This window comes from Leopardus geoffroyi, chromosome A3 (genome assembly GCF_018350155.1).
Source record: "Leopardus geoffroyi isolate Oge1 chromosome A3, O.geoffroyi_Oge1_pat1.0, whole genome shotgun sequence".
Classification (NCBI taxonomy): Eukaryota; Metazoa; Chordata; class Mammalia; order Carnivora; family Felidae; genus Leopardus; species Leopardus geoffroyi.
Genome location: NC_059336.1, coordinates 43,772,047 through 43,799,521, shown reverse-complemented (window position 1 = coordinate 43,799,521; position 27,475 = coordinate 43,772,047). Strand labels below are relative to the sequence as shown.

The following is a 27,475-nucleotide window of genomic DNA, read 5'->3' as shown; positions in this document are numbered from 1 at the left end:
TATATCATAATTAAGGGGTGTATCCACCAAGATCTAACCATTGTAAACATTTATGCTCCAAACGTGGAAACATCCAAATATATAAATCAATTAATCACAAACATAAAGAAATTAATTAATAATAATACCGTAATACTAGGGGACTTCAACACCCCACTTACAACAATGGACAGATCATCTAAACAGAAAATCAACAAAGAAACAGGGCTTTGAATGACACACTGGACCAGATGGCCTTAACAGATATATTCAGAACATTTCATCCTAAAGCAGAATACACATTCTTCTCCAGTGCACATGGAAAATTCTCCAGAATAGATCACACGGTGAGACACAAATCAGCCCTCAACAAGTACAAAAAGATCAAGATCATACCGTGCATATTTTCAGACCACAACGCTATGAAACTCGAAACCAACCACAAAAAAAAATGTGGAAAGATAACAAATACTTGGAGACTAAAGACCATCCTACTAAAGACTGCACAGGCTAACCAAGAAGTTAAAGAGGAAATTAAAAAGTACATGGAAGCCAATGAAAATGATTAAGACCACAGCCCAAAACCTCTGGGATGCAGCAAAGGCAGTCATAAGAGGAAGTATGTAGCAATCCAGGCCTTCCTAAAGAAGGAAGAAAGGTCTCAGTTACACAACCTAACCTTACACCTTAGATAGCTGTAAAAAGAATAGCAAATAAAACCCCAAACCAGCAGAAAACAGGAAATAATAAAGATTAGAGCAGAAATCAATGCTATCAAAACCAAAACAAAAAACAACAACAACAACAACAACAAAACAGTAGAACAGATCAATGAACCAGGAGCTGGTTCTTTGCAAGAATTAACAAAATTGATAATCTCCTAGCCAGTTTGATCAAAAAGAAAAAGAAAGGACCCAAATAAATAAAATCAAGAATGAAAGAGGAGAGACCACAACCAACACAGCAGCAATACAAACAATAAGACAATATTATGAGCAATTATACACCAATAAAATGGGTAATCTGGAAGAAACGGACAAATTCCTAGAAACATATACACTACCAAAACTGAAACAGCAAGAAATAGAAAATCTGAACAGACCATAACCAGTAAAAAAAAAAAAAATTAGTGGCCAAAAATCTGCCAAAAAATAGAGTCCAGGGCCAGATGGCTTTCCAGTGGAATTCTACCAAACATTTAAGGAAGAGTTAAAACCTATTCTCTTGAAGTGTTCCAAAAAACAGAAATGGAAGCACAGGTTCCAAACTCTATGAAGCCAGCATCACCTTGATTCTAAAACCAGACAGAGACCCCACTAAAAAGAAGAACTGTAGACCAATTTCCCTGATGAACATGGATGCAAAAATCCTCAACAAGATATTAGCCAACCGGATCCAACAATACATTAAGAGAATTATTCACCACAACCAAGTGGGATTTATACCTGGGATGCAGGGCTGATTCAATATCCACTAAACAATTAACGTGATGTATCACATCAATAAAATAAAGGACAAGAACCACATGATCTTCTCAATAGATGCAGAGAAAGCATTTGACAAAATACAACATCCTTTCTTGATAAAACCCTCAAGAAAGTAGGGATAGAAGGATCATACCTCAAGATCATAAAAGCCATACATGAAAGACCCACCGCTAATATCCTCAATGGGGAAAAAGTGAGAGCTTTCCCCCCTAAGGTCAGGAACATAACAGGGATGTCCACTATCACCACTGTTATTCAACATAGTATTGGAAGTCCTAGCTTCAGCAATCAGACAACAAAAAGGAATAAAAGGCATCCAAATCAGCAAGGAGGTAGTCAAACGTTCACTCTTCGCACACGACATGATACTCTAATGGAAAACCCAAAAGATTCCACCTAAAAACTGCTGGAACTGATTCATGAATTCAGCAAAGTAGCAGGTTATAAAGTCAATGCACAGAAATAGGTTGCATTCCTATACCCCAACAATGAAGCAACAGAAAGAGAAATTAAGGAATCGATCCCATTTACAATTGTACCAAAAACCATAAAATACCTAGGAATGAATCTAACCAAAGAGGTGAAAAATCTGTACACTGAAAACTATAGAAAGCTTATGAAAGAAATTGAAGAAGACACAAAAGAGGAAAAATATTCCATGATCCTGAATAGGAAGAACAAATATTGTTAAGATGTCAATATTACCCAAAGCAATCTACATATTCAATGCAATCCCTATCAAAATAACACTAGCATTCTTCACAGAGCTAGAATAATCCTAAAATTTGTATGGAACCAGAAAAGACCCTGAAGAGCCAAAGCAATCTTGAAAAAGAAAACTAAAGCTGGAGGCATCACAATCCCGGACTTCAAGATGTATTACAAAACCGTAATCATCAAGACAGCATGGCTGGCACAAAAACAGACACTCAGAGCAGTGGAACAGAACAGAGAACCACAAACGTATGGCCAACTAATCTTTGACAAAGCAGGAAAGAATATCCAATGGAATAAAAACAGTCTCTACAGCAAATGGTGCTGGGAAAACTGGGCAGCGACATGCAAAAGAATGAACCTGGACCACTTTCTTACACTAGACACAAAAATAAACTCAAAATGAAGGACCTAAAAGTTACAACAGGAAGTCATCAAAATCCTCAAGGAGAAAGCAGGCAAAAACTTCTTTGATCTTGCCCTCAGCAACTTCTTACTCAACACGTCTCTGGAGACAAGGGAAACCAAAGCAAAAATGAACTACTGGGACCTCATCAAAATAAAAATCTTCTGCACAGCAAAGGAAACAATCAGCAAAACTAAAAGGCAACCAACAGAATGGGAGAAGATATTTGCAAATGACATATCAGATAAAAGGGTTAGTATCCAAAATCTATAAAGAACTTATCAAACTCGACACCCAAAAAGCAAATAATCCAGTGAAGAAATGGGCAAAACACATGAAAAGACACTTCTCCAAAGAAAACATCCAGATGGACAACCGACACATGAAAAAATGCTCAACATCATTCATCATCAGGGAAATACAAATCAAAACCACAATGAGATACCACCTCACACGTGTCAGATGCCTAACATTAACAACTCAGGAAACAACAGATGTTGGCGAGGATGTGAAGAAAGAGGATCTCTTTTGCACTGCTGGAATGCAAACTGGTGCAGCCACGCTGGAAAACAGTATGGAGGTTCCTCAAAAAATTAAAAATAGAACTACCTTATGATCCAGCAAATGCACTACTAGGTATTTATCCAAGTGACAGAGATGTGCTGTTTCAAAGGGGCACATGCACCCCAATGTTTATAGCAGCACTATCAACAGTAGTCAAAGTATGGAAAGACTACACTGCCCATATGGAAAATGCCCACTGACCAATGAATGGATAAAGAATACGTGGTATATATACGTACATATGTATGTATACACATATGCATATACATACATATGCATTATATGTATATGTATACATGTACATATACACATGCATATATACATTTATACATACATGTGTACATGCATACATATGTACATACACATATATACGTATATATGTATGCTGCACACACACACACACACACACACACACACACACATATACACACAATGGAATACTACCAGGTGATGAAAAAGAATGAAATCTTTCCATTTGCAACAATGTCGATGGAACTAGAGAGTATTATGCTAAGCAAAGTAATTCAGTCAGAGAAAGAGATCATATTTTTTCACCATATGTGGAATCAAGAAACACAACAGATAACAGAGGAGAAAGGAAGGAAAAATAAAGGATTTTTTAAAACAGAAAGGGAGGCAAACCATAAGAGACTCTCAAATACAGAGAACAAACTGAGGGTTGCTGGAGGGGAGGTGGGTAGAGGAATGTGTTAAATGGGTGATGGGCATTGAGGAGGGCACTTTTGGGGATGAGCACTGGGTATCATACGTAAGAGATAAATCACTGGGTCTACTCCTAAAGCCAAGATTACACTGTATGTTAATGAAATTGAATTTAAGTTTTAAAAAATAATAATGGTGAGTTGAAAGATACCGAAAATTTGTTCTTATAAGCAATAGATACTCTTACTGCTTCAGACAGAAAACTGGTTGATATAAAATCAAAAGGACATCATGATGATGTGGTAGTTAGTTAAGAGCGGGAATCTATAACTCAACTGCTTGGCTTGAATTCTAGCTTTGTCATTTGTGATTTTTGACCTCTCTGTGCCTCAGCTTTCTCATCTGCAACACAGGGATAACACTGTAGGGTTTTCGTGAGGACTGAATGCAGTAACAGACTACAACCTAAAGCATAGTAAGTGCTACATGAATGTTGGCTATTGTAGTTTGTGGAGTTCCAGGGAAATTCCAAGCTCTGACAGAGCCGTGGAAGAATTATTTGAAAAGTTAAATGAAAATATTGAAAAGACGGGGCGCCTGGGTGGCGCAGTCGGTTAAGCGTCCGACTTCAGCCAGGTCACGATCTCGCGGTCCGTGGGTTTGAGCCCCGCGTCGGGCTCTGGGCTGATGGCTCAGAGCCTGGAGCGTGTTTCCAATTCTGTGTCTCCCTCTCTCTCTGCCCCTCCCCCGTTCATGCTCTGTCTCTCTCTGTCCCAAAAATAAATAAACGTTGAAAAAAAAAAATTAAAAAAAAAAAAAAAAGAAAATATTGAAAAGACAAGCTATCATCTGAGGAAAGTGTTCTATGTTGGAAAAAAAGTATTTTAGAGGCAAACATCTTAGAAATGATGTATATCCAACTAAGAAAAATCAGTAACAATTATAAAGCAACAAATGATTGATAATTGGTTGGAAAGAAAAGAGAGGAAGAAGAGGAGAAGAAAAAGGAATAAAAGAATAGGTTGCCAGGGAAAGTTTTTTCTGTTATTTATCATTCGAGAATTTCAGAGGCATTCATAAACACCAAAATCAGAAATAAAGAATGTTGGAAAAAACAACTTTAATTTTTAATACTGTTAAAAGGTGCTTAGACAATGAAGTTCTTTGTTTCTGGAAAGAGATTCCCAATGAAGAGATATCTTTTGTTTAAACTTCACTGGACAATTCCTTTTCTATATAAGGTCTTTGGGATCTTACGGATAGATATTTTATATTTTTTCATATATATGATTTATTACATATGTGATACATACATAAAGATGTATAATAAAAAATGAACATGTATGGAACTGTCATCCACTTAACAGTTGGAATTGTATCTATATGTGCCCTTTCCCTGGCTCATTCATTCCCTAGCTTCTTTATCAATATATTGTTTAGCTGTTCTTATTTTTAAGCATTTTTTTAAATGTTATCATGCTGTATGTATTATTCTATGACTTATTGTTCTCATTTAGCATTCAAGTATTCATCTATAATGATACATGAATGGTAACTTCATTTATTTTCACCTACATTGAAAAGATATTCCACAATTAATCATATTCCTGTCGATGGCATTTTGATTGTTTCAGATTTTTTGCTCTTACAAACAGTGCTACTTGGAACATTCTTGCATTTGTCTTTTTTTTCTAGCTTTATCAATCTATAATTGACAAATAAAAATTGTATGTATTTATGGTTAAAAAAAAAAAAACCAGTAAAGAAGTAGGCAGAAGACACAAATACACGTTTTACCAAAGAAGACATCCAGATTGCTAACAGACACATGAAACAATGTTCAACATCACTTACCATCAGGGAAATACAAATCAAAACCACAATGAGGTACCACCTCACATCTGTCAGAATGGCTAAAATGAACAACACAAGAAATAGGTGTGGGCAAAGACACAGAGAATGGGGAACCCTCTGACACTGCTGGTGGGAATGCAAACTGGTGCAGCCACTCTGGAAAACAGTGTGGAGGTTCCTCAAAAAGTTAAAAACAGAACTACCCTACAACCCAGCACTATTAAGTATTCACCCAAACGATACAGATTCGAAGGGGTACCTGCATCTCAATGGTTATAGCAGCATTATCCACAAGAGCCAAATTATGGAAAGAGCTCAAATGTCTACTGACTGATGAATAGATACAGACAATGTAGTATACACAAAGACACACACACACATACACACACCACTCATATACACAAAATGGAATATTACTCAGCCATCAAAAAGAATAAAATCTTGGGGCGCCTGGGTGACTCAGTCGGTTAAGTGTCTGACTTCAGCTCAGGTCATGATTTCACAGTTTTTGAGTTCGAGTCCCGCATCAGGCTCTGTGCTGACAGCTCTGAGCCTGGAGCCTACTTCAAAATCTGTGACTCCCTCTCTTTCTGCCCCTCCACCGCTCATGCTCTGTCTCTGTCTCTCAAAAAATAAATAAACGTTAAAAAAAATTTTTTTAAAAAATGAAATCTTGCCATTTGCAATGACGTGGACTGAACTAGAGTGTATTGTATCACATGAAATAAGTACCTATGATTTCACTCATATGTGGAGTTTAAGAAACAAGCAGATGAACACATGGGAAGGGGAAGGGAAAAAAGATAGAGGGTGCCTGTGTGGTTCAGTCGGTTGAGTGTCCCACTCTTGATTTCAGCTCAGGTCACGATTCCAGGGTCATGGGATTTAGCTCTGCACTGCAAGTGGAGCTTGCTTAAGATTCTCCCTCTCTCCCTCTTCTCCTCTCCCCAGCTCCAGCCCTCTCTCTCTCTAAAACTAAAAAAAATAATAATAATAATAATAATATTTTATCAAAAAAAAGAGAGAGAGAGAAAGAAAAATGCAAATCAAAACCACAGTGATGCACTTCACACCCAGTAGGATGCCTATAATCATTAAAAAAAAAAAAAAAGGAAATAACACGTGTTGGCAAAGATGCAGAGAAATCAGAACCCTCACTGCTGGTGGGAATGCAAAATGTCACTGTGGTAAACAATTTGGCAGTGCCTCACTAAACTAAACAGAATTACTGTATGATCCAGCAATTCCACGTCTGAGTATATAACCAACAAAATGGAAAGTGAGTGTTCAAACAAAAAGTTGTACACGAGTTTACAGCAGCCCTATTCACAACAGCTAAAAGGTTGGGAACAAGCTAGGTGTCCAACAATGAATGCACAGATAAACAAAACATGATATATTCATGCAATGGAATATTCTTCACGCAAAGAAATGAAGTACTGATAAATGTTACAATGTATGCATATAGACACGCACAATGTATGTTCAAAGGATGAACCTTGAATACATTATGCTAAGACAAAGAAGCCAGACACAAAAGGCTGCATATTGTATGGTTCCATTTGTACAAAACATCCAGATGAGGCAAATCCAGAGACCAAAAGCAGATTCATGGTTTCTAGGCTTAGGAGTGGGGGAGAATGGGGAGTGATTGGTTAATGGGTACAGGGTCTCCTTATTTAGGGTGATGAAAATGTTTTGAAACTAGACAGTGGTGATGGTTGCACAACACTGTGAATACACTATCACTGAACTCTATGCTTTAAAATGCTTCATTTCATGTTACGTGTATTTTACCACAATAAAAAAAAATGTTAATTTTAGAAAGAATACTGAAAATAAAAAATAAGTGACTGATTTAAAGCTCAAATGACAAGCTAAACTCCAGACTGGACACAGTCAAAGAAAAATTAGTAAACTGGAGGATCCCCTCAGGGCACAACAAAAAGAGAGAAAGCAACTGAGATACCATATCATGTACACTATTCATTGGTTTTATAGACCCTTTGTTTGCACAAAATATAAAGAGGGCCAACTAATTTATCAACATTTCTGAATTTGTAGACCCCAAATCAATACGGTTTTAAAATATTCCTATTTTAAACTTCACTGCACAAGAAAAGGGGGCTGACACCTCAATTCACGACAAAAGTATGAAGAGGGCTCAGGAATTGAAATAAAAGGGGTAAAGGGGAATAAAGACAGGTGGGAGAAGGAGCCCAGAGAGGAAGCAGCTGAATGGGACAGCAGAGCCACTGCCTGTCCTCATCACCCTGGGCCCAGGGATGCTCGTCACACAAAATAACTGAGTGCCTACAGTGTATAAGGCACTCTGCCATTATGCAGGGTACTGGACCACCACCACAATGATGACACTGGTTTTAAGGTGGCCCCAGACAGTTAGGTGGGGAAAGGAGAACTGGTAAAAGTAGGCTGTTGTTCACCTTGGAAAATCAACTTAAGCCAATCAAGGAATCATGAAAAGCTAGGATTTAAAAACAAAAACAGATATGGTTTTGCCATTTGGGCAAACGGAATGTAAACTGCAGCCACAGAGATGATGCAGTTAGTCTAAGTCTGAGAGCTAAAAGAGACAGGCAGAAATAAATAGGGAAGCTGGTTAGCCAATCACCGAAGAGAATGAATGAAAAGGAAGGAGTGACAGAAAACTAACTGATTTGACCAACATCAGTCACACATATGCATCACACTTCACAAGAGCCATCGGCCTGTGTCGCCATCCACCAGTCTTGCCATTTATTTACTATTTTTTTTTTAAGTTTATTTATTTACTTAGAGAGACAGAGACAGAGCACATGAGCAGGGGAGGGGCGGAAAGAGCGGGGGGTGAGAGAGCATCCAAGCAGGCTCTCTGCACTACCAGCACAGAGCCCGACATGGGGCTCAAAACACGAACTGCGAGATCCTGACCTGAGCCAAAGTCAAGAGCCGGACGCTTAACCGACTGAGCCACCCAGGCGCCGCTTGCCATTTATCATCAATGAAGATGTGATCCCACGTTATGATTTCCTAAATTTACATCAACAGTAATGCCTCTGGCATCACAGCCCTTGCCAAAGTATACAAAACAGGCTTCCACTGAAAGCTCACTCAGGCTGCTAACGTGCTTTATGCAGTAAAAAGAGTAGAAAATTAAACAAATCTATAAACTAAATTAAACAATAACCACAAGCAAACACTAGATGTGGGCTTCCTCCTCCTGTGCTTTCTCTTTGCATTACGAACCTTTAGGAGACCTGGACATAATGGATGCCCCACGGAGTGAACAGAGCTGAGGCAATCACAAAGCTGCTGCACTCCTGAAATGTTGTTCAACGTTTTTCTAGCCCTTTGCAGCCCACAACAGATCAGTCCCCACAGAGAATACACAGGTAGCTCTTTTTAATGTCATAGCAGCTTTGGATTTGCTCAACGAAGCCTGCAGGTGATTGCTTTCCTAGGCCCATTACAAATGTCTCAGAGTTGGAACAAGAAACAGAGATCTTGAGAGCAGAGATCTCTCTTTTCAATTATTCCATTTTGGTATAACACTTACTTTTTCCTAACTATAAAAGCAATGCATGCTCAATACTCAACTTTAGGAGCATTTAATGCCTCCCACTGAACATACTTTCAGCGCCCATCTGAAGGATGGGGATTCCCGAGGGGCTGCTGAGGGGCACATTTGAAACCAGTTTCCTGGGTCCACTCAATCAGTCTGAGTGTCCAATAAAGCACCCTTAACCTCTGGCTCATCCTGCAGTAGAGGGCAAAAACTGATGAATGTATGCATTAGGTTTATCACCCCTAAAGCAATTACGGAAGAAGAGCCGGAGAACAGGAAAAACCCTTTGAAAGCACCAGAGTTATGAACTGTGCAGGATTAAAAATGGCCACAAACTCTGACCTTCCTTCTATTGCAAGGTGGGTCTACATCCGTCTCCTGGAATCTGGATGGGCTATGAGACTGCTTTGGCCAATAGCATATGGCAGAACTGATGCTGCACCCCTTTCCGGGCCTGGCCTCAGGGGGCTGGCACTTTCATCTCCTGTCTGTTGAAACACCTGCTCCTGGAGTGCTTGTAGTGGGAGAAGCCAGCTACAATGTTAGAAATCCAATCACCCTGGGGCGCCTGGATGGCTCAGTTGGTTGAGCATCCAACTCTTGACTTTGGCTCAAGTCATGATCTCATGGTTCGTGAGTTCAAGCCCCCTGTACATCTCTGTGCTGACAGTGCAGAGCTTGCTTAGGATTCTCTCTCTCTCCTTCTCTCTGCCCCTCCCCTGCTTGCTCACGTGCACTCTCTCTCAAAAAAAGTAAATAAACTGAAAGAAAGAAAGAAAGAAAGAAAGAAAAGAAAGAAAGAAAGAAAGAAAGAAAGAAAGAAAGAAAGAAAGATAGATAGAAAGAAAGAAAGAAAAAGAAAACTACCCTGTGACCACCAGGCTATGAGAAGCCCAAGTGATGGGGGGAGACCCTGGAGGATAAGATAAGGTGGGAGGAGGGGAGGAGCAAGATGCACACAGGCCATCTTAGAAGTAGATCCCCCAGCCCCAGCTAATACTAAATGGATCAGAGACAAGTGCCCAGCCAAGCCCCTCCTCAATTCCTGACCCACAAAAGGAAGACAGAATGGTTATTTTTAAGCCACTGAATTTTGGGGTGGTGTGTTATGCAGCAATAGCTAACAGGAGCAGAAGGCAAGGTAGGCAAGTTCTTGAGAAGAGGAGATGCCCTCACAAAGCCAAAGGGTCAGGGGGCCAGCCAAATGAGAGCAGAGTGGGGGTGTGCCACAGCAAAAGCAAAGGGGGTTCCAAACAGACTACACCCAAACAGGCCAAAGGTGCTGAGAATTCTGGTCATGTAGGTGTGGCGGGTCAGCCTGGTTTTCAAGGACCAACTCAAGGCCAACTGGGGCAGAGCAGGCCTCAAAGAGCCATTTGGGGTAATTATACCACTAGCCCCTCCCTCCCAGGTGCCCAGAAAAGAGACACAGGTGAAAAGGACACCCTCATTAATTGCACACACATCTGTGACAGTCCCCTCTCCATCCCCTCTATCCCCACTGCTAGGACTGCCTACTCCTCTTGCCCACACCCCTTCTATTTATCCCACCTCCCCACGGCTACCAAAAAAGCAACTGAAGGACATACAATGGCACTTTCAGTAGCCCTCCAAGAGCCACTTCTTCCATCCCCCTTCCCAAGAGCCCCAGACCTCCACTGTGACTCCGGTGGTCCTCAGGAAGTCAACTCCATAGGCCACGAAACATATGACCTAAGCTGAGCCATGCAGTCCATCCCATATTGGATCAGAGTTGACATAAAACCTACGCTGGCCCAAAGTGACCTTCAGGACTTCTGCTTGACATGAAGAGACAAAGGCTCGTTCTCCTTGGGATGGTAAGTTGTGAAGACTGCAATCATCATGGCCATCCTGCAGAAGGCCAGCCTGAAGACAAGGCTAACACACATGGGAGAAAGCAGGGCTCAGTGAATCCCAGAGAAACAGTTACAGCAATGACAGAAGGAATGCAGTGCAAGCTGAACCTGAACTCATCGTACCTCTGCATTCTTCAGTCATATAGCAATAAACCCTGTTTCATTTAAGACTGGCGGGGGTCCAAGTGGGCGGGGGTCCAAGTGGAAGAGTTGTGGCTGGTGAGGAAATGCTTGAAAGCACATGAGCACTGGGTGTGCGCACTGGGTGGGAGGGACAATCTTCCCTCTATTCGATCCTTAAAAAGTAAGAGAAACAATAAATTTTAAATAAAGTTCAATCACTGAAGAGGAAGGAAGCATTAGATTTAAATGCTAAATCTAACTAAATCAACAGCCAACACATGAAAGCAACCTAAGTGTCTACTGATAGATGAAAGCATAAAAAAGATGTGGTCTGGGGAGGGGGGCGGGGGGGGGGCGCCTGGGTGGCTCAGTTGGTTGAGCCTCTGACTCTTGATTTCAGCTCAGGTCATGATCCCAGGGTCGTGGGATCAAGCCCTGCATCAGGCTCCGTGCTGAGAGTGGAGCCTGCTCTAGATTCTCTCTCTCTCTCCCTCTGCCCCTCCCCTGCTCATATGCTCTCTCTGAAAAAAAAAAAAAAATTAAGAATAATAATAACAAAGCCATTTTAAAAAAGGATGTGATATATATACACAATAGAATACTATTCAGCCATAAGAAAAGAAGGAAATCCTGCCATTTGCAAGAACATGGATGGACATTAAGGGCTTTCAATCAGACAGAAAAAGACAAATACTATACAATCTCACTTACACACGGAGTCTAAAAAACCAAGCTCATGGATACAGAGAACAGATTGGTGGTTGCCAGAGGCAGGGGGTGGAGAGTGGGTAAGATGGATGAAGCTGGTCAAAAGGTTCAAACTTCCAATTGTAAGATAAATAAATTCTGGGATATAAGATATGGCATAATGACCAAAGTTAACAATACTGTATCACATATTTGAAAGTTGCTAGGAGAGTAGATCTTAAAAGTTCTCATCACAGGGGCGCCTGGGTGGCTGGTTAAGCATCCCACTCTTGATCTTGGCTCAGGTCGTGATCTCACAGTTCGTGAGTTCAAACCCCAAATTGGGCTCTGTACTGACAGCACTGAGCCTGCTTGCGATTCTCTCTCCTTCTTCTCCTACTGACGCTCCAACCACCCCCCTCAAAAATAAATAAATAAACTTTGTTCTGGTTGAATTACTTATTTTTGAGAGAGAGCATGCACGCATGTGTGCAAGCGGGGGGGGGGGGGGGGAAGGGAGAGAAAGGGGGAGAGAGGGTGAGAGGGTGAGAGAGAGAGAGAGAGAGAGAATGAATGAATATCCCAAGCAGGTTCCACGCAGTCAATGCAGACCCCAACATAGGGCTCGATCTCATAAATCATTAGATCATGACCTGAGGGGAAATCAAATGCAACAACTGACTGAGCCACCCAGGTAACCCAAATAAATAAAGTTAAAAAAAAAAAAAAAGTTCTTATCACAAGAAAAGTAAAACTGTAACTATGTGAGATGATGAACATTAACTGAACTAACATTAGTGATCATTTCACAATATACCCACATATCAAATCATCATGTAGTACAACTAAAACTAATGCTAAAACTAACATATGTCAATTGTATCTCAGTAAAACTAGAAAAAAAATTTAATTTTTTCCAAAAAACAAACTACTTTAAGTCTTAAAATTGCTGAAGTGGCCCTGAGAATCCTAAAATAAAGAAAATATAGGGGCTCCTGGGTGGCTTAGTCGGATAAGCATCCGACTTCAGCTCAGGTCATGATCTCACAGTTTGTGGGTTTGACCCCACATCAGGCTCTGCACTGATAGCTCAGAGCCTGGAGCCTGCTTCAGATTCTGTGTCTCACCTCTCTCTCTCCCCTCCCCCACTTGTGCTCTCTTTATTTTAAATAAAATAAACTTTAAAAGAAAAAAAAGAAAATGTATTCATTAGCAATTTGTTTGTGTTCCAACATCCCTTCAGCTCTCGGCGGGGGGCTTTCCATATTGGAGCTGGAAGCCAAAAACTCAAAATTAACCAAAACATAGCAAGTGTGTACAACATGCTCTCTGCGTCTTGTTCCATCAAAGACCACAAAAGAGATAAAAAGCTGAAAGAACAAGAGAGACCCTACTGATATCACTGTAGTTGTTTCTGAAAGCCCGAAGGACTTGGAAATAAATTGATTAAAACTTTTTGTATAAATCACAACAATTTTTCATCAAAACGATCAGATATATCATATCCCCACAAACTTAAACTGTGACCCATTATAAAATTATATTGTTAACAGTATACTGCTTCAGGCACTTCACAGAATTACCTGGACAAAATACACATCATTTCAAAAAGTAAAAGGCACATGGGTGCCTGGGTGGCTCAGTTGGTTAAGTGCCCAACTCTTGATTTCAGCTCAAGGTCATAATCTCACAGTTCATGAGTTCGAGCCCCACATCAGCTCCATGCTGACAGTGCAGAGCCTGCTTTGGATTCTCTCTCTCCCTGTCTTTCTGCCCTTCTCCGACTCATGCAGCGCGCATGTGCTCTCTGTCTCTCTCAAAATAAATAAGTAAACTTTATTAAAAAAGTAACAGGAACACAAAACACCTAATACTACACAAAACACTCCTCTTTAAGGACTCAAGTGAATGCTCATTTGTTTTCACTTGGGCATTCCTTAACAAGCACCAGTGTTCCGCCACCTAAAATGCCTTCACTTACACTCTTATGGTATTCCTTGTGCTCGTCCTTTCAAGGGACTTCAGGGTGTTCCAAAATTTGTCTGAGATTACTCAGCAATGGGATGATTCTACAAATACCAATCAGAGGAGACAATTATGACAGCATTTAATCCCCAGCTCAGCAAAGAAAAATAATTATTCAGAAGACTTGACTTAACTACTGAATTTTGGGAAGAAATATGTCTGCAGCAAGGCCATGCAGAAGGAACCCCGTTGACACAGGGTGGGAGAAAACACTGGAGACATCCATGACCAGACTTGTGAATGGAGCTCTAAACTTGGATTATTTCCAGAAGAGGCAAATACATTCTGTTCAACCAGGACCCAAGTAAAGAGTGGGATTTAAGGCAGGGATGTCCTGATCATGGCAAAGAGACACCTTACACAAGTAAGAGGAGAAATAAGATAAAAGGAAATGCCAAAGAGGAATAGGAATATCACTCTTCTAAACGTAAGTAATCTGATGAGCTGATAATCCTCAATGTGGGGCTTTGCTACAGAGCTTCAAAATTAGGCAGTAACTTTTCTTACTTATGGTTGAAAACAGATACAATAAATAAGGGATCAGGGTTTGTTTCTTCCAGAGAAAGTCAAAGTATAGGAGATACCACAGAGTTAACTGTTAACAACTCTTAGATGTCTATAAAAGGGTATGATGGCAGCAAAAGAAATTGTAATTAGATATTGAGACATTCTTAGGAAAGTCTCACACTGAGATGTATTACCAAAGGAGGCTAAACATTCTAATAACTGAAGAAAAAGACAAAACATGATGGTATTAAATGCAATCTGCCCTCCAGAAACCTGAAAACAGACTAGAAATGAATGGTCCCCTTTTTAAAAAGACACATAATTTCAGATTCATAATTCTCCCGTAAACCAAGACCACTAGAGCAAGGCATTTTCTAGACTAAATCTCAAACTAGGTTGGCATTCCTTCCAATAAACAGTTAAGTAAAGACCTAAACCTTCAGTATCCAATATGATAGTGATTACACACACACAGCTATTGGGTATTTGAAATGTGGCTGGTCCAAATTTAGATGGGCTATATGTATAAACTACACACCAGATTTAGATGACTTTAGCACAAAAAAAAGAATGAAAATTATCTCAATAACTTTTTATATTGATTAAAAGGTGAAATCATACTATTTTGGATATACTGAGTTAAATAAAATATACTTTTAAAATTAATTTCAGGGACGCCTAGGTGGTTCAGTCAGTTAAGCATCTGACTCTTGACATCAGCTCAGGTCATGATCTCCCGGTTCATAATTTCAAGTCCCACATTGGACTCTGCGCTGACAAGTGTGGAGCCTGCTTGGGATCCTCTTCTTCTCTCTCTGCCCCTTCCCTGCTCATGTTCTTTCTCTCTCTCTCTCTCTCTCTCAAAATAAGTAAATAAACTTTTAAATAAATAAGTAAATAAAACTAAATAAAATTAATTTCACTTGTTTCTTTTTACTTTCTTTTAATATGGCTACTAGAAATTTAAAATGACACATGGCTATAGGGCACCTGGGTGGCTCAGTCAGTTAATCGTCTGACTTCGGCTCAGGTCATGATCTCACAGTTCATGGATTTGAGCCCCACACGGGGCTCTATGCTGACAGCTCAGAGTCTGGAGCCTGCTTCAGATTCTGTGTCTCTGTCTCTCCCTGCTTCTCCCTCACTCATGCTCTTTCTCTTTCTCTCTCTCTCTCTCTCTCTCTCAAAAATAAGTAATTAAAAAAATTTTTAAATAAAATGCCACTTGACTCACATTTGTACCTGAATTGTCTTCTCTGTCAGACATCATAAGCAAGCAAAATTAAACACCACTATATCAAACACACTTCTGGGTTGCTAAATATTTCAAATGTGAACAGAAGAATGAAAAAGGGTGGGGTGCCTGGGTGACTCAGCTGGTGAAGTATTGCCTCTTGATTTTGGCTCAGGTCATGATCTCGCGGTTCATGGAATCACGTCCCAAATGGGGCTCTGCACTGACAGCAAGGAGCCTGCTTGGAATTCTCTCTCCCTCTCTCTGCCCCTCCCTCACACATGCAGGCACTCACAGTCTCTCTCTCCCAAAATAAATAAATAAATATTAAAAAAATAAAGAATGAAAAAGAGTAAACAGTATCCGTGGCATTCAGAGAACTCCTACCACAACAGCAGTAGCAGCAGCCACTACGTTGTTTTAAGTGATAAGCACAAACAACAAACTTTCTGGAAAAAGAGATGCCATAATCGCAGATTCTCTTTTCAACCTGCCTAGAAGTGTGCCAGAGACTCTCCTCTTGGGCGGCTCACCCTTCTGCCTACCTTTGATGAGCTCCGGCCTGTAGGTCTTGCGCAGCTGCTCCAGGAAGCTGTTGTAGAAGCTTTCTGCCTGCTCTGTGGGCATTGCCAGGTGAAAGTCAGGCTTGTTCCCCTTGAGCACGCACTGGAGGGTGAACTGGCTGATGCACAGCACCTCATACTGTTTGTCCATCACACTCTTCGACCAGTGTTTCCCACTCTCATCCTCAAACACACGCAGGTTTAAAATCTTTCTGACCCTAAGCAGGAAAACAGTGGTTAGAGAAACCTGAAGAATCATAAGCCCCCAACACACTCCATACCCCCAAAGTGTCACCTGTTGAAAAAGAACATAACGACAAACTCCTCTACCTCAGTAAAAAGAGCACCAGCTTCCAAGTCAGGTAGCCTAGATGATTCTTTTTTTTTTTTTTTTAATTTTTTTCTAATGTTTATTTATTTTCGAGAGATAGAGAGACAGAGCATGAGCAGGGGAGGGGCAGAGAGAAAGAGAGACACAGAATCCGAAACAGGCTCCAGGCTCTGAGCTGTCAGCACAGAGCCTGACATGGGGCTTGAACCCATCAACGGCGAGATCATGACCTGAGCCGAAGTCAAACACTTAACCGACTGAGCCACCTAGGTGCCCCAGGTAGCATAGATTCTAATTTGAATTCAGGCTTTTTGCTAAATACATGTTCATGATCTTAGGCAAGTCAGTGAATTATCAGAGCTCCAGATCCTATGTGTACGATGAACAACTGGACATTTTTTAAATGGATAAATGGTGCCCAGATCATATTGCTCAAACTGGAAACAGAAATCATTCATAAGAAAACAAGTTCCGTTTTGCATTAAGAGAATGGTTCATGGATATAGCAGCAAATAGGGACCAAGGCTGTTGGGTTCAGCTCTGCTGCTGACTTGGTGGGTATCATCTGACAAATTACTCTTCCTTGGCCCCCTCATCTGAAACACAGAGATAACCACATTACATCAAACAGGACAGACAAAAAAAGTAACAGGGGCTCACTGCACAGGAACAAAATATCATGGAAGTTCCCAGTGTATGCATATACATAATTCAGATAGCTAGGCAGGTAGAAATACAGAGCTACAGATATATCCAGTACATATCCCATTCAAACAGAAATGACTTAGAAATCCGCCTCTTACATGTGCTCCAGTTCCTTCTGTGTATCTTCCAGAGAAATACCCAGCAACACACAGATTCCCCGTCCAATTGCACTTATTTGCTCTCCTCCAACTAGAAAGGAAACAAAAGAGGAAAGAAACTCAGAACCAAACAGGTGCCATGATGAACTTTTAAGTAACCACAAGAATGTTTAAACATCACACATACTTCGTAGAACTTCTTTGGTAAAGTCAGTGGGTATTGAAAAATGAGTTTCATAAATGCAGTAAGACTATCAAGATTTAGGTCCTTTCTGATTTTATATCTGGAATGAACGAGATGTTAACAACCATTAAGCTAACTTTTAGGGCCACATTTTCTTCTGTGTTACCTTGGGCAGGATACCTCAAACTTTCCATGATAGAGTTTGCCTATCTGTAAAAACACAAGAGTTTTCCTCCCCAGGGAATCCAGCCCAGCTGCACTAATTCTCTGAAAGGAGATGCTTGCTTTTCTTCAGAATTAGCAAATATGGTACATAATATACAGATAGTACAAAATAACAAACATTTATGTCAGAAAAAGAATTTTTCTACTTACTGCAAGAAGATAAATATATACAAAAACCATAGTTTAAAAGTTAAGCTTCAAGTCAGCAAATTTCTATTATGTCCTAGTTTAGTACTCAAGTTTGTATTCTAAGCCAATGACCTCCAAATCCCTTTCAATCATGTACCTCATCCACAAAAAAACAAATCTCTAAACATATATTCCAAACATTTGTGTATATATTTATAGTCAAATGCATAGCTCTACCACCATTAGGCAGTATCTCAGTGCTGGTTCAGTTCTTAGGCTAAGATCCATCATTGTTACAGTGAACCTAAATCCATGTTTCAAATGTTAATCTTCATAACTGTCCATATTTTTGGCCAACTTTTTGCCAAATCTCATCATGTTACTGACATCTTGTTATTTTACCATCTATTAACCTAACATTCCAATCGGGAGAAGGGTCAACTCTGCCATTTTCTTGTTTGCGTCTGCTAGATAATAATATCTATAAATATATCTGAAAAGGCATCATAGACTGTAACATGTTATAATATCCAGCAAGTTAAGGAAAGAATGAGAACCCCCCCCCCTTCCTTCACTCTGACAAGGGATCACCTGCTATGCAGACCCCAGGGAAGCATCAGCATCAACCCATTCCAAACCAAGTATCAGTAAAGCTTAATTTCTCTTCTTTTTAATGCTAAAAAAATATTTTCTTCTGTGCTACTTTTCTTACAATGGACTATGAATGATTTACTGTCCTTTGAGCCAATGACTCAGAAGCTGAAACAGGAATAATCTACCTGAAATAAGCAGTAAACAACTGGGGTGGCTGGCTTGTTGCTTTAGAACACAATCAAGCTTTATTTGTGCTTTAAATAAATCAGTATTATTTTCTTACAATATCAAAATATTTTTCAAATTTTCCCCATAGTATGTTTTAAAAGCTTAAAAAGAATGGTTATTGAGTTATATCCACCATTAAACTAATGCATACACAACATAGAAAATTTGGAAAATATAAGAAACAGGAAGGACAAAAGAACACCCAAAGACAAGCGCTTCAATATTTCAATAATTTCCCTTTGATATTTTCTCTATTCATACATTTTACTTTATATTTGTTTTCAATTACTGCAATAACATACATAAATTTTTGTGTTCCACTTTTTCTCTTAACATTGCATAAGGATTTGTTCACGTTATAAGATTTTCCTAAACATCTTTTAATAGTTGCATCCCATCAAGTGGAACAGTTGCATTCCATCCAATGGACCAACTAACCATCTCATTTGGCTGGATATATGGCTTGTTTCAAAATTCTCAATTCAATAAATAACACTGTGGTGAAAATCTTTGAATACTAGACTTTACATTTTACGATTTAAAGCAGTTTTAGGTTCACAACAAAATTGAGCAAAGGTATAGAGATTCCCCTATACTCACTGCCCCCATAATGCATAGCTTCCCCATTGTCAACATCCCCCACGGAAGGGGAACATTCCTTACAATTGATGAACCTGCACTGGCACAACATTATTATTCAAAGTCCATAGTTTACATTAAGGTTCACTCTTGATGTGATATTCTATAGGTTTGTTGGACAAATATATAATGACATGTATCCACCTTACATTATCATAGTTTCACTGCCCTCTAAGAATGCTCCATGCTCTGCTATTCATTCCTCTAAATCCTTTTCTATAATTAGGATTCTCTTCTTAGAATAGATTCTCAAAAGCAGAATCAGTATTTAAAGTGATTCAAATCACTATCTGAGGAGTTTCAACATTTTTATAATGTATTATTGTTTTAATAAGAAACAAATTATGCCCCAAAGCCTGTATATGACACAGTTAGCTGCTCTCTTATGCTAGAGTAGTTTTGCTCCCCACCTCCAGCGACAAGTAGAAGAACCAGAAGGTTCAAAAGGATCTTTTATTACAGGCAAATGGATTTTCAAGGGAAAAAAACTTGAGAATCGCCATTTTAGGCAACAGATCACAGGACTAGAAAAGACCTGAGATCTTTGGTCAATTTCCCATGTATACTGGCATCACCTCTGACCACTTCTTTGAGAAGAATTCACAAGCTCTCAAATTAACTCATTCATTCAAACGCATTTCAGAACCTCTTCCCAACATGATTCTATTCAAATTTTAGCTGCTGAAGCTGAGGAATGGGACATGGTTACCACACTTTGCTGCCTGTGTAACCAAACGAATACATTTGAAGTGTTCCATAATAAAGCTTTTAAAATTAGATTATCACAATAACCATGCTAAGGCATCAAAATGTGCTTGACCAATCTCATTAAGTGAGCCTGCCATATAATAAAATATGAATCCTAACACTGTAGTCTGTCCCAACCATAAAATCAGAAGTGACATTTTAGAACCCCTGAAATAAAATGCCATTCATGTACAACCACATTTCAGTGAAGCCAGTCACATTCTAGAGAAATCAGAAAATGTCTTTCCATTACAATTGAACTAGAAGGCCTGCCTACCTTGAAGGTCCCTCCAGCACTGAGAAAGAATTCCATTTTATTCAAAACCTTCCCACAATTAATACCTGTATCTTTTTTTAATACCCTTAACTTGTTTAACAGGCAGGTTTGTTGGTTTTTAACAAGAGCATACAATTTAAATTGTAAATTAAAATCAAACAATTTAGCAAATCTCACAAAACACATGTTTTCAATATTCCAGATCAGCAGAATGAAGAGTTCAAGTAAGAGAAGATTAAAATTCTCCAAACTTCACTCATTGGTGATGACCATATGGAGTAGAATGTAAAATTTTGCTCAAAAGAGGCAAAAAATCTTCTCATCTACTAATTTTCCCAGTTTCCGTGAATTTAAATATTAACTGAAATACCAAAAAACCTTCGTTTTAAAATCCCATAAATCCCAATGCTATTCTGTTCCTTGCTATTTCAGGACCATATCCAAAACGAGTTAACAGAACAACAAAGAAATCACTAGGCAGGGTTGAAAAGTAGACCCTCTGATGTAAATATATGGTTTTCCTGGGTTTGGTTGTTTCTTTACGGGATTCTGTTGCTTCGTTTTTTTTAGATTTATACTTTTATGGACATAAGAACATGTACTTGGTGTAGACTCGGCTGGAAGAAAAGTCTATCTGGAAATACTTGGACTGAGACAATACTATAATTCTGCAAAAACAAAACAAAACAAACCGAAGTCCAGAAGACATCTAAAATTAGTCATTAATTTTTTTTAACATCTTTTTAACTGGGTTTGTTTTTAAAACGACTACCTTATATACATTAATCATCTGCACCCCTGATGTTCAAACTAGACTACAGTAGATCCAGCGATGACTAATGGTCGGGTGGCTTGGTCCACAAGAAACTGGTGGCAAAGAGAAACATTTCATCCAAGATTCTTTAGATTCTGACCCCATCCCTGCAGGGTTAGGCGAGTGAGAGGTGTCCTCACGCGGGGAACATTCTGTCTTATGGGGCGCTGGTCACGTGTACATAACTGTCACAACTCAACCGTAAGAACAACTCTTCATATCTGTGCATTTTATTGGCAGTCAAGCTCCATAAACATTGGGACATTTAGACAATGGGCAAAAATAGGAAATTTAAAATAGAACATTATAAAGGGGAGGGGGAGGGGGTCCTTGCTCCGGAAATGCTGCCTACGTGTCGTTTGTGCAACATTCCACCGAAGAACGGGCCGAGGGGATGCTCGGAGATTCTGCCACCCGGTAGTCAGGACCAAAACAAACAAACAAACAAAACAAAACAAAAAAAAACAAAACAAACAAAAAACGGTAATAATAAGGCGCGTTTAGCGTGAACCCGAAACGGAGCCCTGCAGCCAGGGCCGCGCCGGGGCCCGCCGGGCACGTGGACGGCTCTGCGGCCGCGGCGACGCCCGGAGCCGGCCCGGGGACTTGGGGCTGCGGGGGCCGAGCTCGCCAGGGCCGTTGGCGGCTGGAAGGGCCCCGGGGACGGCGCGGGGGAACCCTCGCGGGGGCGGCCGGGGACAGCCGGGAGCAGGGTCAGGGGTGGCTCCTCCCGGGCCCGGCCCCGGCCCCGCCCGACTGACCTGTGACGCTGGCCCGGGTGACGCGCTGCACCACGGCTTTCATGGCGGCGGCTGGGGCGAGTGGGGCGGCGCCGCGCTCCTTCCGGCCTCGGGACTCTGCGGGCGGCTCAGTGGCCGGCGCCCTCTGGGGGTGACACCAGGAAGCGCGCCGGACGGCCCAGTCAGACCCGGTTGGCGGCGGCCCTCCTACATCGGCCACGCCCACCTACAGGTTGGCCTCGCCTGCATAGGTCACGCCCACCTGGTGATAGGCCCCGCCCCCCTCAGTCCCAACCAGGCCACAGGTGGGCCCAGCTCGGACCCTGGGACCCAGAAACCCGCGCCCAGCTCACCCCCTACCCAGATTCAGTTGTGCCCAAACCGCAGTTTCTGCACCGGATGTTTCTCACATCTCCGACCTAAGAGCCAATCATCCCTAAATCCCAGCTTTGTCCTGAATCCTAATCCCGTGTTCCTCCTTCCACCCTTCCGTCCAGATGTTCCCAAATTCCTTTTCTCTTGTTTTCCTGCCTCAGTGCTTCTCGGGAACCATACAGAACAGAATCTGCTGCCTAAAATAGCCATTTAACTACAGTATGTAAGTATTCATTCGATTTAACCATGCCATGGTAGTGCGGAGATACATGATCCTGTAATTCTCATTTCTCTAATACTAATACTTGGCAGCTCCCCCATCCAGGGTTGTTAGAGGAGGTTTAAATAAAATAGACTGTGTAAAAATGATTTGAAAGCCGCAAAGGACTGTACAAGTATTGCCCCAACAAATTATTATCACTGATAAAAATAAAGCCCCTTTCCGTGTGCCTTCTAGTATTACTGGGTATTAAGAACAGGCTATCCCAAAATAAGGCACGTTGGCATATTGAATACTTTAATGGAGCTTGAGAAAGAGGCAGAAGCAGGAAAGTCACTCTGACCTTCCCCCCCACCCTTCTATCCTGAAACAAGCCATAAACCCATGGATGAGAGGTGCACTCTTATCTCCAAAGACAAAGGGATGGCAAGAACAAACAGGCCTTTCAAAGTTTCCTCCAGTTTACTATGCTTACCTCATACTCCTTGGCCTGTCATATTCCTCTATGATGTCCACTCTCCATCAAAAATAGCGTAAAAGGGGTGCCTGGGTGCCTCAGGCGGTTGGGCATCTGACTTTGGCTCAGGTCATGATCTCACCGTTCATGGATTCCAGCCCTGTGCTTGAAGAGCATTCGTTGGCCTCTGTGCTGACAGCTCAGAGCCAGGAGCCTACTTTGGATTCTGTGTCTCCCTCTCTCTCTGCCCCTCCCCTGCTCAGACTCTGTCTCTCTCTCTCAAAAAAAATAAACATCTTTAAAAAATGTTTAATAAAATAATAAAAAATAAATAGCAGAAGAATACACAGGTCTGTTTCTTCGGGTCTTCATTTTCTTATGAAGGCCACTCTGTCATGTAAAATTTAAATAACTATTTGTACTTTTCTCTTTCAAAATAAATAAACTTAAAAATTTTTTTAAAACTTGAAAGGGGTCTTGAGGTAAAATGTTTAAGCTCTGCTGATTTAATGTAAACAAATTTCAGATTTTAAGTTTTTCTCACTCCTAGGGTCTCTGGCTGGGTCTGACAATTAAACTGACAAAGATTAACTGGAGAACCAGTGCGTTGGAGGGGGCTGGACAAAGGATCCGAAGAGGGCTCTCAGCTGAGGGCTCAAACTTACAAACTATCAGAGCTGAATCAATTAAGCAACCAACTGAGCCACCCAGGTGCCGCATATTTTTAATTTTTTTTAAGAAACTCTGCCCCTAATGACTCCAAGAGTCACATGTTCTACCGACTGAGCCAGCCAGGCACAACCATGTCAAGACCCCTTTACATTACTAAAAACTATGGAACACTCCAAATAGCTTTTGCTTATCTAGCTTCTATCCAAGGAGATTTACTATATTAGAAATTACAACTAAGAAAAATTGTTAAGTATTGATTTCTATAACATTTACAAACAACACTAATAAGGGGCACCTGGGTGGCTCAGTTGGTTAAGCATCCAACTCTTGATATCAGCTCAGGTCATAATCTCACAGTCATGCTGGGCATGGAGTCTGCTTAAGATTCTCTCTCTCCCTGGGGCGCCTGGGTGGCGCAGTCGGTTAAGCGTCCGACTTCAGCCAGGTCACGATCTCGCGGTCTGTGAGTTCGAGCCCCGCATCAGGCTCTGGGCTGATGGCTCAGAGCCTGGAGCCTGTTTCCGATTCTGTGTCTCCCTCTCTCTCTGCCCCTCCCCCGTTCATGCTCTGTCTCTCTCTGTCCCAAAAATAAATAAACGTTGAAAAAAAAAATTAAAAAAAAAAAAAAAAAAGATTCTCTCTCTCCCTGAAAAACAAATAATCCAGTGAAGAAATGGGCAGAAGACATAGACACTTCTCTAAAGAAGACATCCACATGGCCAACAGGCACATGAAAAGATGCTCAACGACACTCCTCATCAGGGAAATACAAATCAAAACCACACTGAGATACCACCTCATGCCAGAGTGGCTAAAATGAACAAATCAGAAGACTATAGACGCTGGAGAGGATATGGAGAAACGGGAACCCTCTTGCACTTTTGGTGGGAATGCAAACTGGTGCAGCTGCTCTGGAAAACAGTGTGGAGGTGCCTCAAAAAATTAAAAATACATCTACCCTATGACCCAGCAATAGCACTGCTGGGAATTTACCCAAGAGATACAGGAGTGCTGATGCATAGGGGCACTTGTACCCCAATGTTTATAGCAGCACTTTCAACAATAGCCAAATTATGGAAAGAGCCTAAATGTCCATCAACTGAGGAATGGATAAAGAAAACGTGGCTTATATATACAATGGAATACTACGTGGCAATGAGAAAGAATGAAATATGGCCTTTTGTAGCAACGTGGATGGAACTGGAGAGTGTTATGCTAAGTGAAATAAGTCACACAGAGAAAGACAGATACCATATGGTTTCACTCTTATGTGGATCCTGAGAAACTTAACAGAAGACCATGGGGGGAGGGGAAGGGAAGGAAAAAAAAAAGTTAGGGAGGGAGGGAGCCAAACCATAAGAGACTCTTAAAAACTGAAAATAAAGTGAGGGTTGATGGGGGGTGGGGGGTGGGCATTGAGGAGGGCACCTGTTGGGATGAGCACTGGGTGTTGTATGGAAACCAATTTGACAATAAATTTCATATTAAAAAATTTTTTTTTCTTGTTAAGTAATCTCTACACCCAACGTGGGGCTCGAGCTCACAACCCTGAGATTTGCACATGCTACCAACTGAGCCAGCTAGGCATCCCTTGTTTTGTTGTTCTACCATTCTTTAGGAGTTGTCTTTATCCGAGTGGTCTAGTCAGATGGCTCAGGCCCACCTTCCTGCTCCTCCAGTGGGAGGGGCCTCAGGAAGAGGAGCCCATGCCCAGGAAATGGCTCATCACTCACTCACACCCTCTTACTGATGTGGCCCCACTTTCCTTTCAAAGAGGCAATAGACTTTGACAAATACTCTTGTGGAAGAAAAAGTCAACAGTCTCTGCCACAAATTCCAAATAGGAGTACTTTTCTGAAGACAACTGTCCATTTCCAGCAATTTTAAATAGAAGATGTTATTAACCTGATATAAATCGGAGACAAAGAAGTAACTGCTCATCCCAGAACCTGTGAGTTGTGCATAGAATAATTACTTTTACATTCCCTCCAGGGTGGTGACTATGGTAGGTACTCTATGGACGTGACCTGAATAGGTGAATGAACAAATGAAGAAAGAATAAGTGAAAAATGAACTAGACAGCTTCTGCTTCTGAGTTAGTTGTGCTATGGGAGATATTTTTTGTGTATAGTAATATCTGGATATGACATATTTTAGCACTAGAAATACACGTAATACTAAAAATTCCCTTTGCACCTTCATCCTTTCTCTGATGATACAGGATGCTGCTCTGTCCCAAATCATCAACCACCATTCTATTAGATAACATGTAATATAGCCAATGGATAGAATATGTGGTCAAATTGCTAATTATCTTAAATTCACTGAACTTTTTTTTCAAGAAGGCTTCACACCCAACATAGGGCTCAATGCTGGGCTCAAACTCATGACCCTGAGATCAAGACCTGAGCTGAGATCAAGAGTCACTTAGCTGAATGAGCCACCCGGGTGCTCCTGAACTTCCGTTTCTAATAGAACCCTGATGGGGGAGGGAAGGGGCACCTGGTTGATTCAGTCAGTTAAGCATCTGACTTTCGGCTTAGGTCATGATCTCACGGTTCGTGGGTTCAAGCCCCACATCAGGCTTTGTGCTGACAGCTCAGAGCCTGGAGCCTGCTCAGATTCTGTGTCTCCCCCTCTTTCTGCTCCTCCCCCACTTGCACTCTGTGTGTGTGTCTCTCTCTCAAAAACAAATAAACATTAAAAAAATAAATTTAGAACCCTGGGTAGTTTTTCATTTGTGATCTGGCTCTCACAACCGCATAAAACATTCCAGTAACTTGAACTTTCTGGCATTTGGATTCTAGAAAAATAAGAAGTTTTCAGTGTTTCTTTTCAAAGCTTATAGTCAATAGCTCCCTCTCTGCTTTGAGAGGAGGTTGGTATGATGCGAAAAGCTTAAGCTTTGGTGCCAGAAAACCCTTGCTTTCTGTCCCAGCTCTACGCCTTTCTGTGTGACCTTAGGAAATATGGTTTAACCTCATTTGGCCTCAGTCTTCTTATCTGTAAAGTGACGATAATATCTTATCTGGATTGTGGTGAGGAGTAAACATAATACAGGAGATCTCAAAAAATGATCTTGAAGCAAATAACCTGAGCATATTTTTACAATTACATATATCCATCATATCTGTCGGGGCCAAATCTGTCGTTTTGGAAATGATGATAGATCATGTAATTCATCTTAAAAACTCTAATTGAGTGCTTAAGATTCTCTGTGTTCCTCTGCCTCTCTCCCCATCTTGCATTCTCTCTCTCTCAAAAAAAAAAAAAAAAAGTTTGAATAAAAGTCTAATTCAGGGTAAAGCAGAGCTCCCCTGAGTGTTTAAAGCCCAACACTCTGCATGCTAGAGCACTCTGGAGCACAGTGTCCCCCCAAAAGCTTATTTTTCAGCCCCAGTAGGTGGATCTCGATGGCTTAGGAGAACCTTAACTTGTTGCTTCTTTGACTTCTGCCACTTAGATATATTTCTGGTTCCATCAGTACACAATTGGGTATGATTTTCTTCTCTGAAAATAGACAAAGGTCAGGAGAGTCTCATGTTCATTTTGACATATGCTGAATCTGTGACAGAAAAAATACATAAACATGGCAAGATAGCCCTCTGATATGCTATCACCAGAAAGACCCTGTTAGAAATAAGCCCATCAACCCAATCAAAGGAGAGACATGGAGACTCAGAGCATGGTGAAGTGAGGCTTTAATCAATATTCTTGTAAGAGCAGGGGTCTGATGGACAGGCACACTCCGGGCAGTTACAACAGACAATTTATCTCCTAGCATGCAAGTCC

General features: G+C 40.9%; 1 protein-coding gene across 3 annotated transcripts in view; it reads right to left on the bottom strand.

Moving 5' to 3' along the window:
* Positions 1-22,165, bottom strand: part of DTD1 (D-aminoacyl-tRNA deacylase 1) — a 205,554-nt gene extending 183,389 nt beyond the window's left edge. For 2 of the 3 annotated variants that reach the window (XR_006703361.1, XM_045445433.1), the window contains exons 1-3: positions 21,981-22,163; positions 17,383-17,473; positions 16,231-16,466 (exon numbers count right to left, since the gene is read on the bottom strand). Coding sequence is in view for 2 of the 3 variants with exons in the window: in XM_045445433.1 (XP_045301389.1) it covers positions 16,231-16,466; positions 17,383-17,473; positions 21,981-22,023 (370 nt within the window). In the remaining variant the exon portion in view is untranslated. Of the gene's footprint in view, positions 1-16,230; positions 16,467-17,382; positions 17,474-21,980 lie in introns of all 3 variants that reach the window. The other variant, XM_045445432.1, reaches the window with a different exon arrangement.
* Between the last annotated feature and the right edge of the window lie 5,310 nt (positions 22,166-27,475).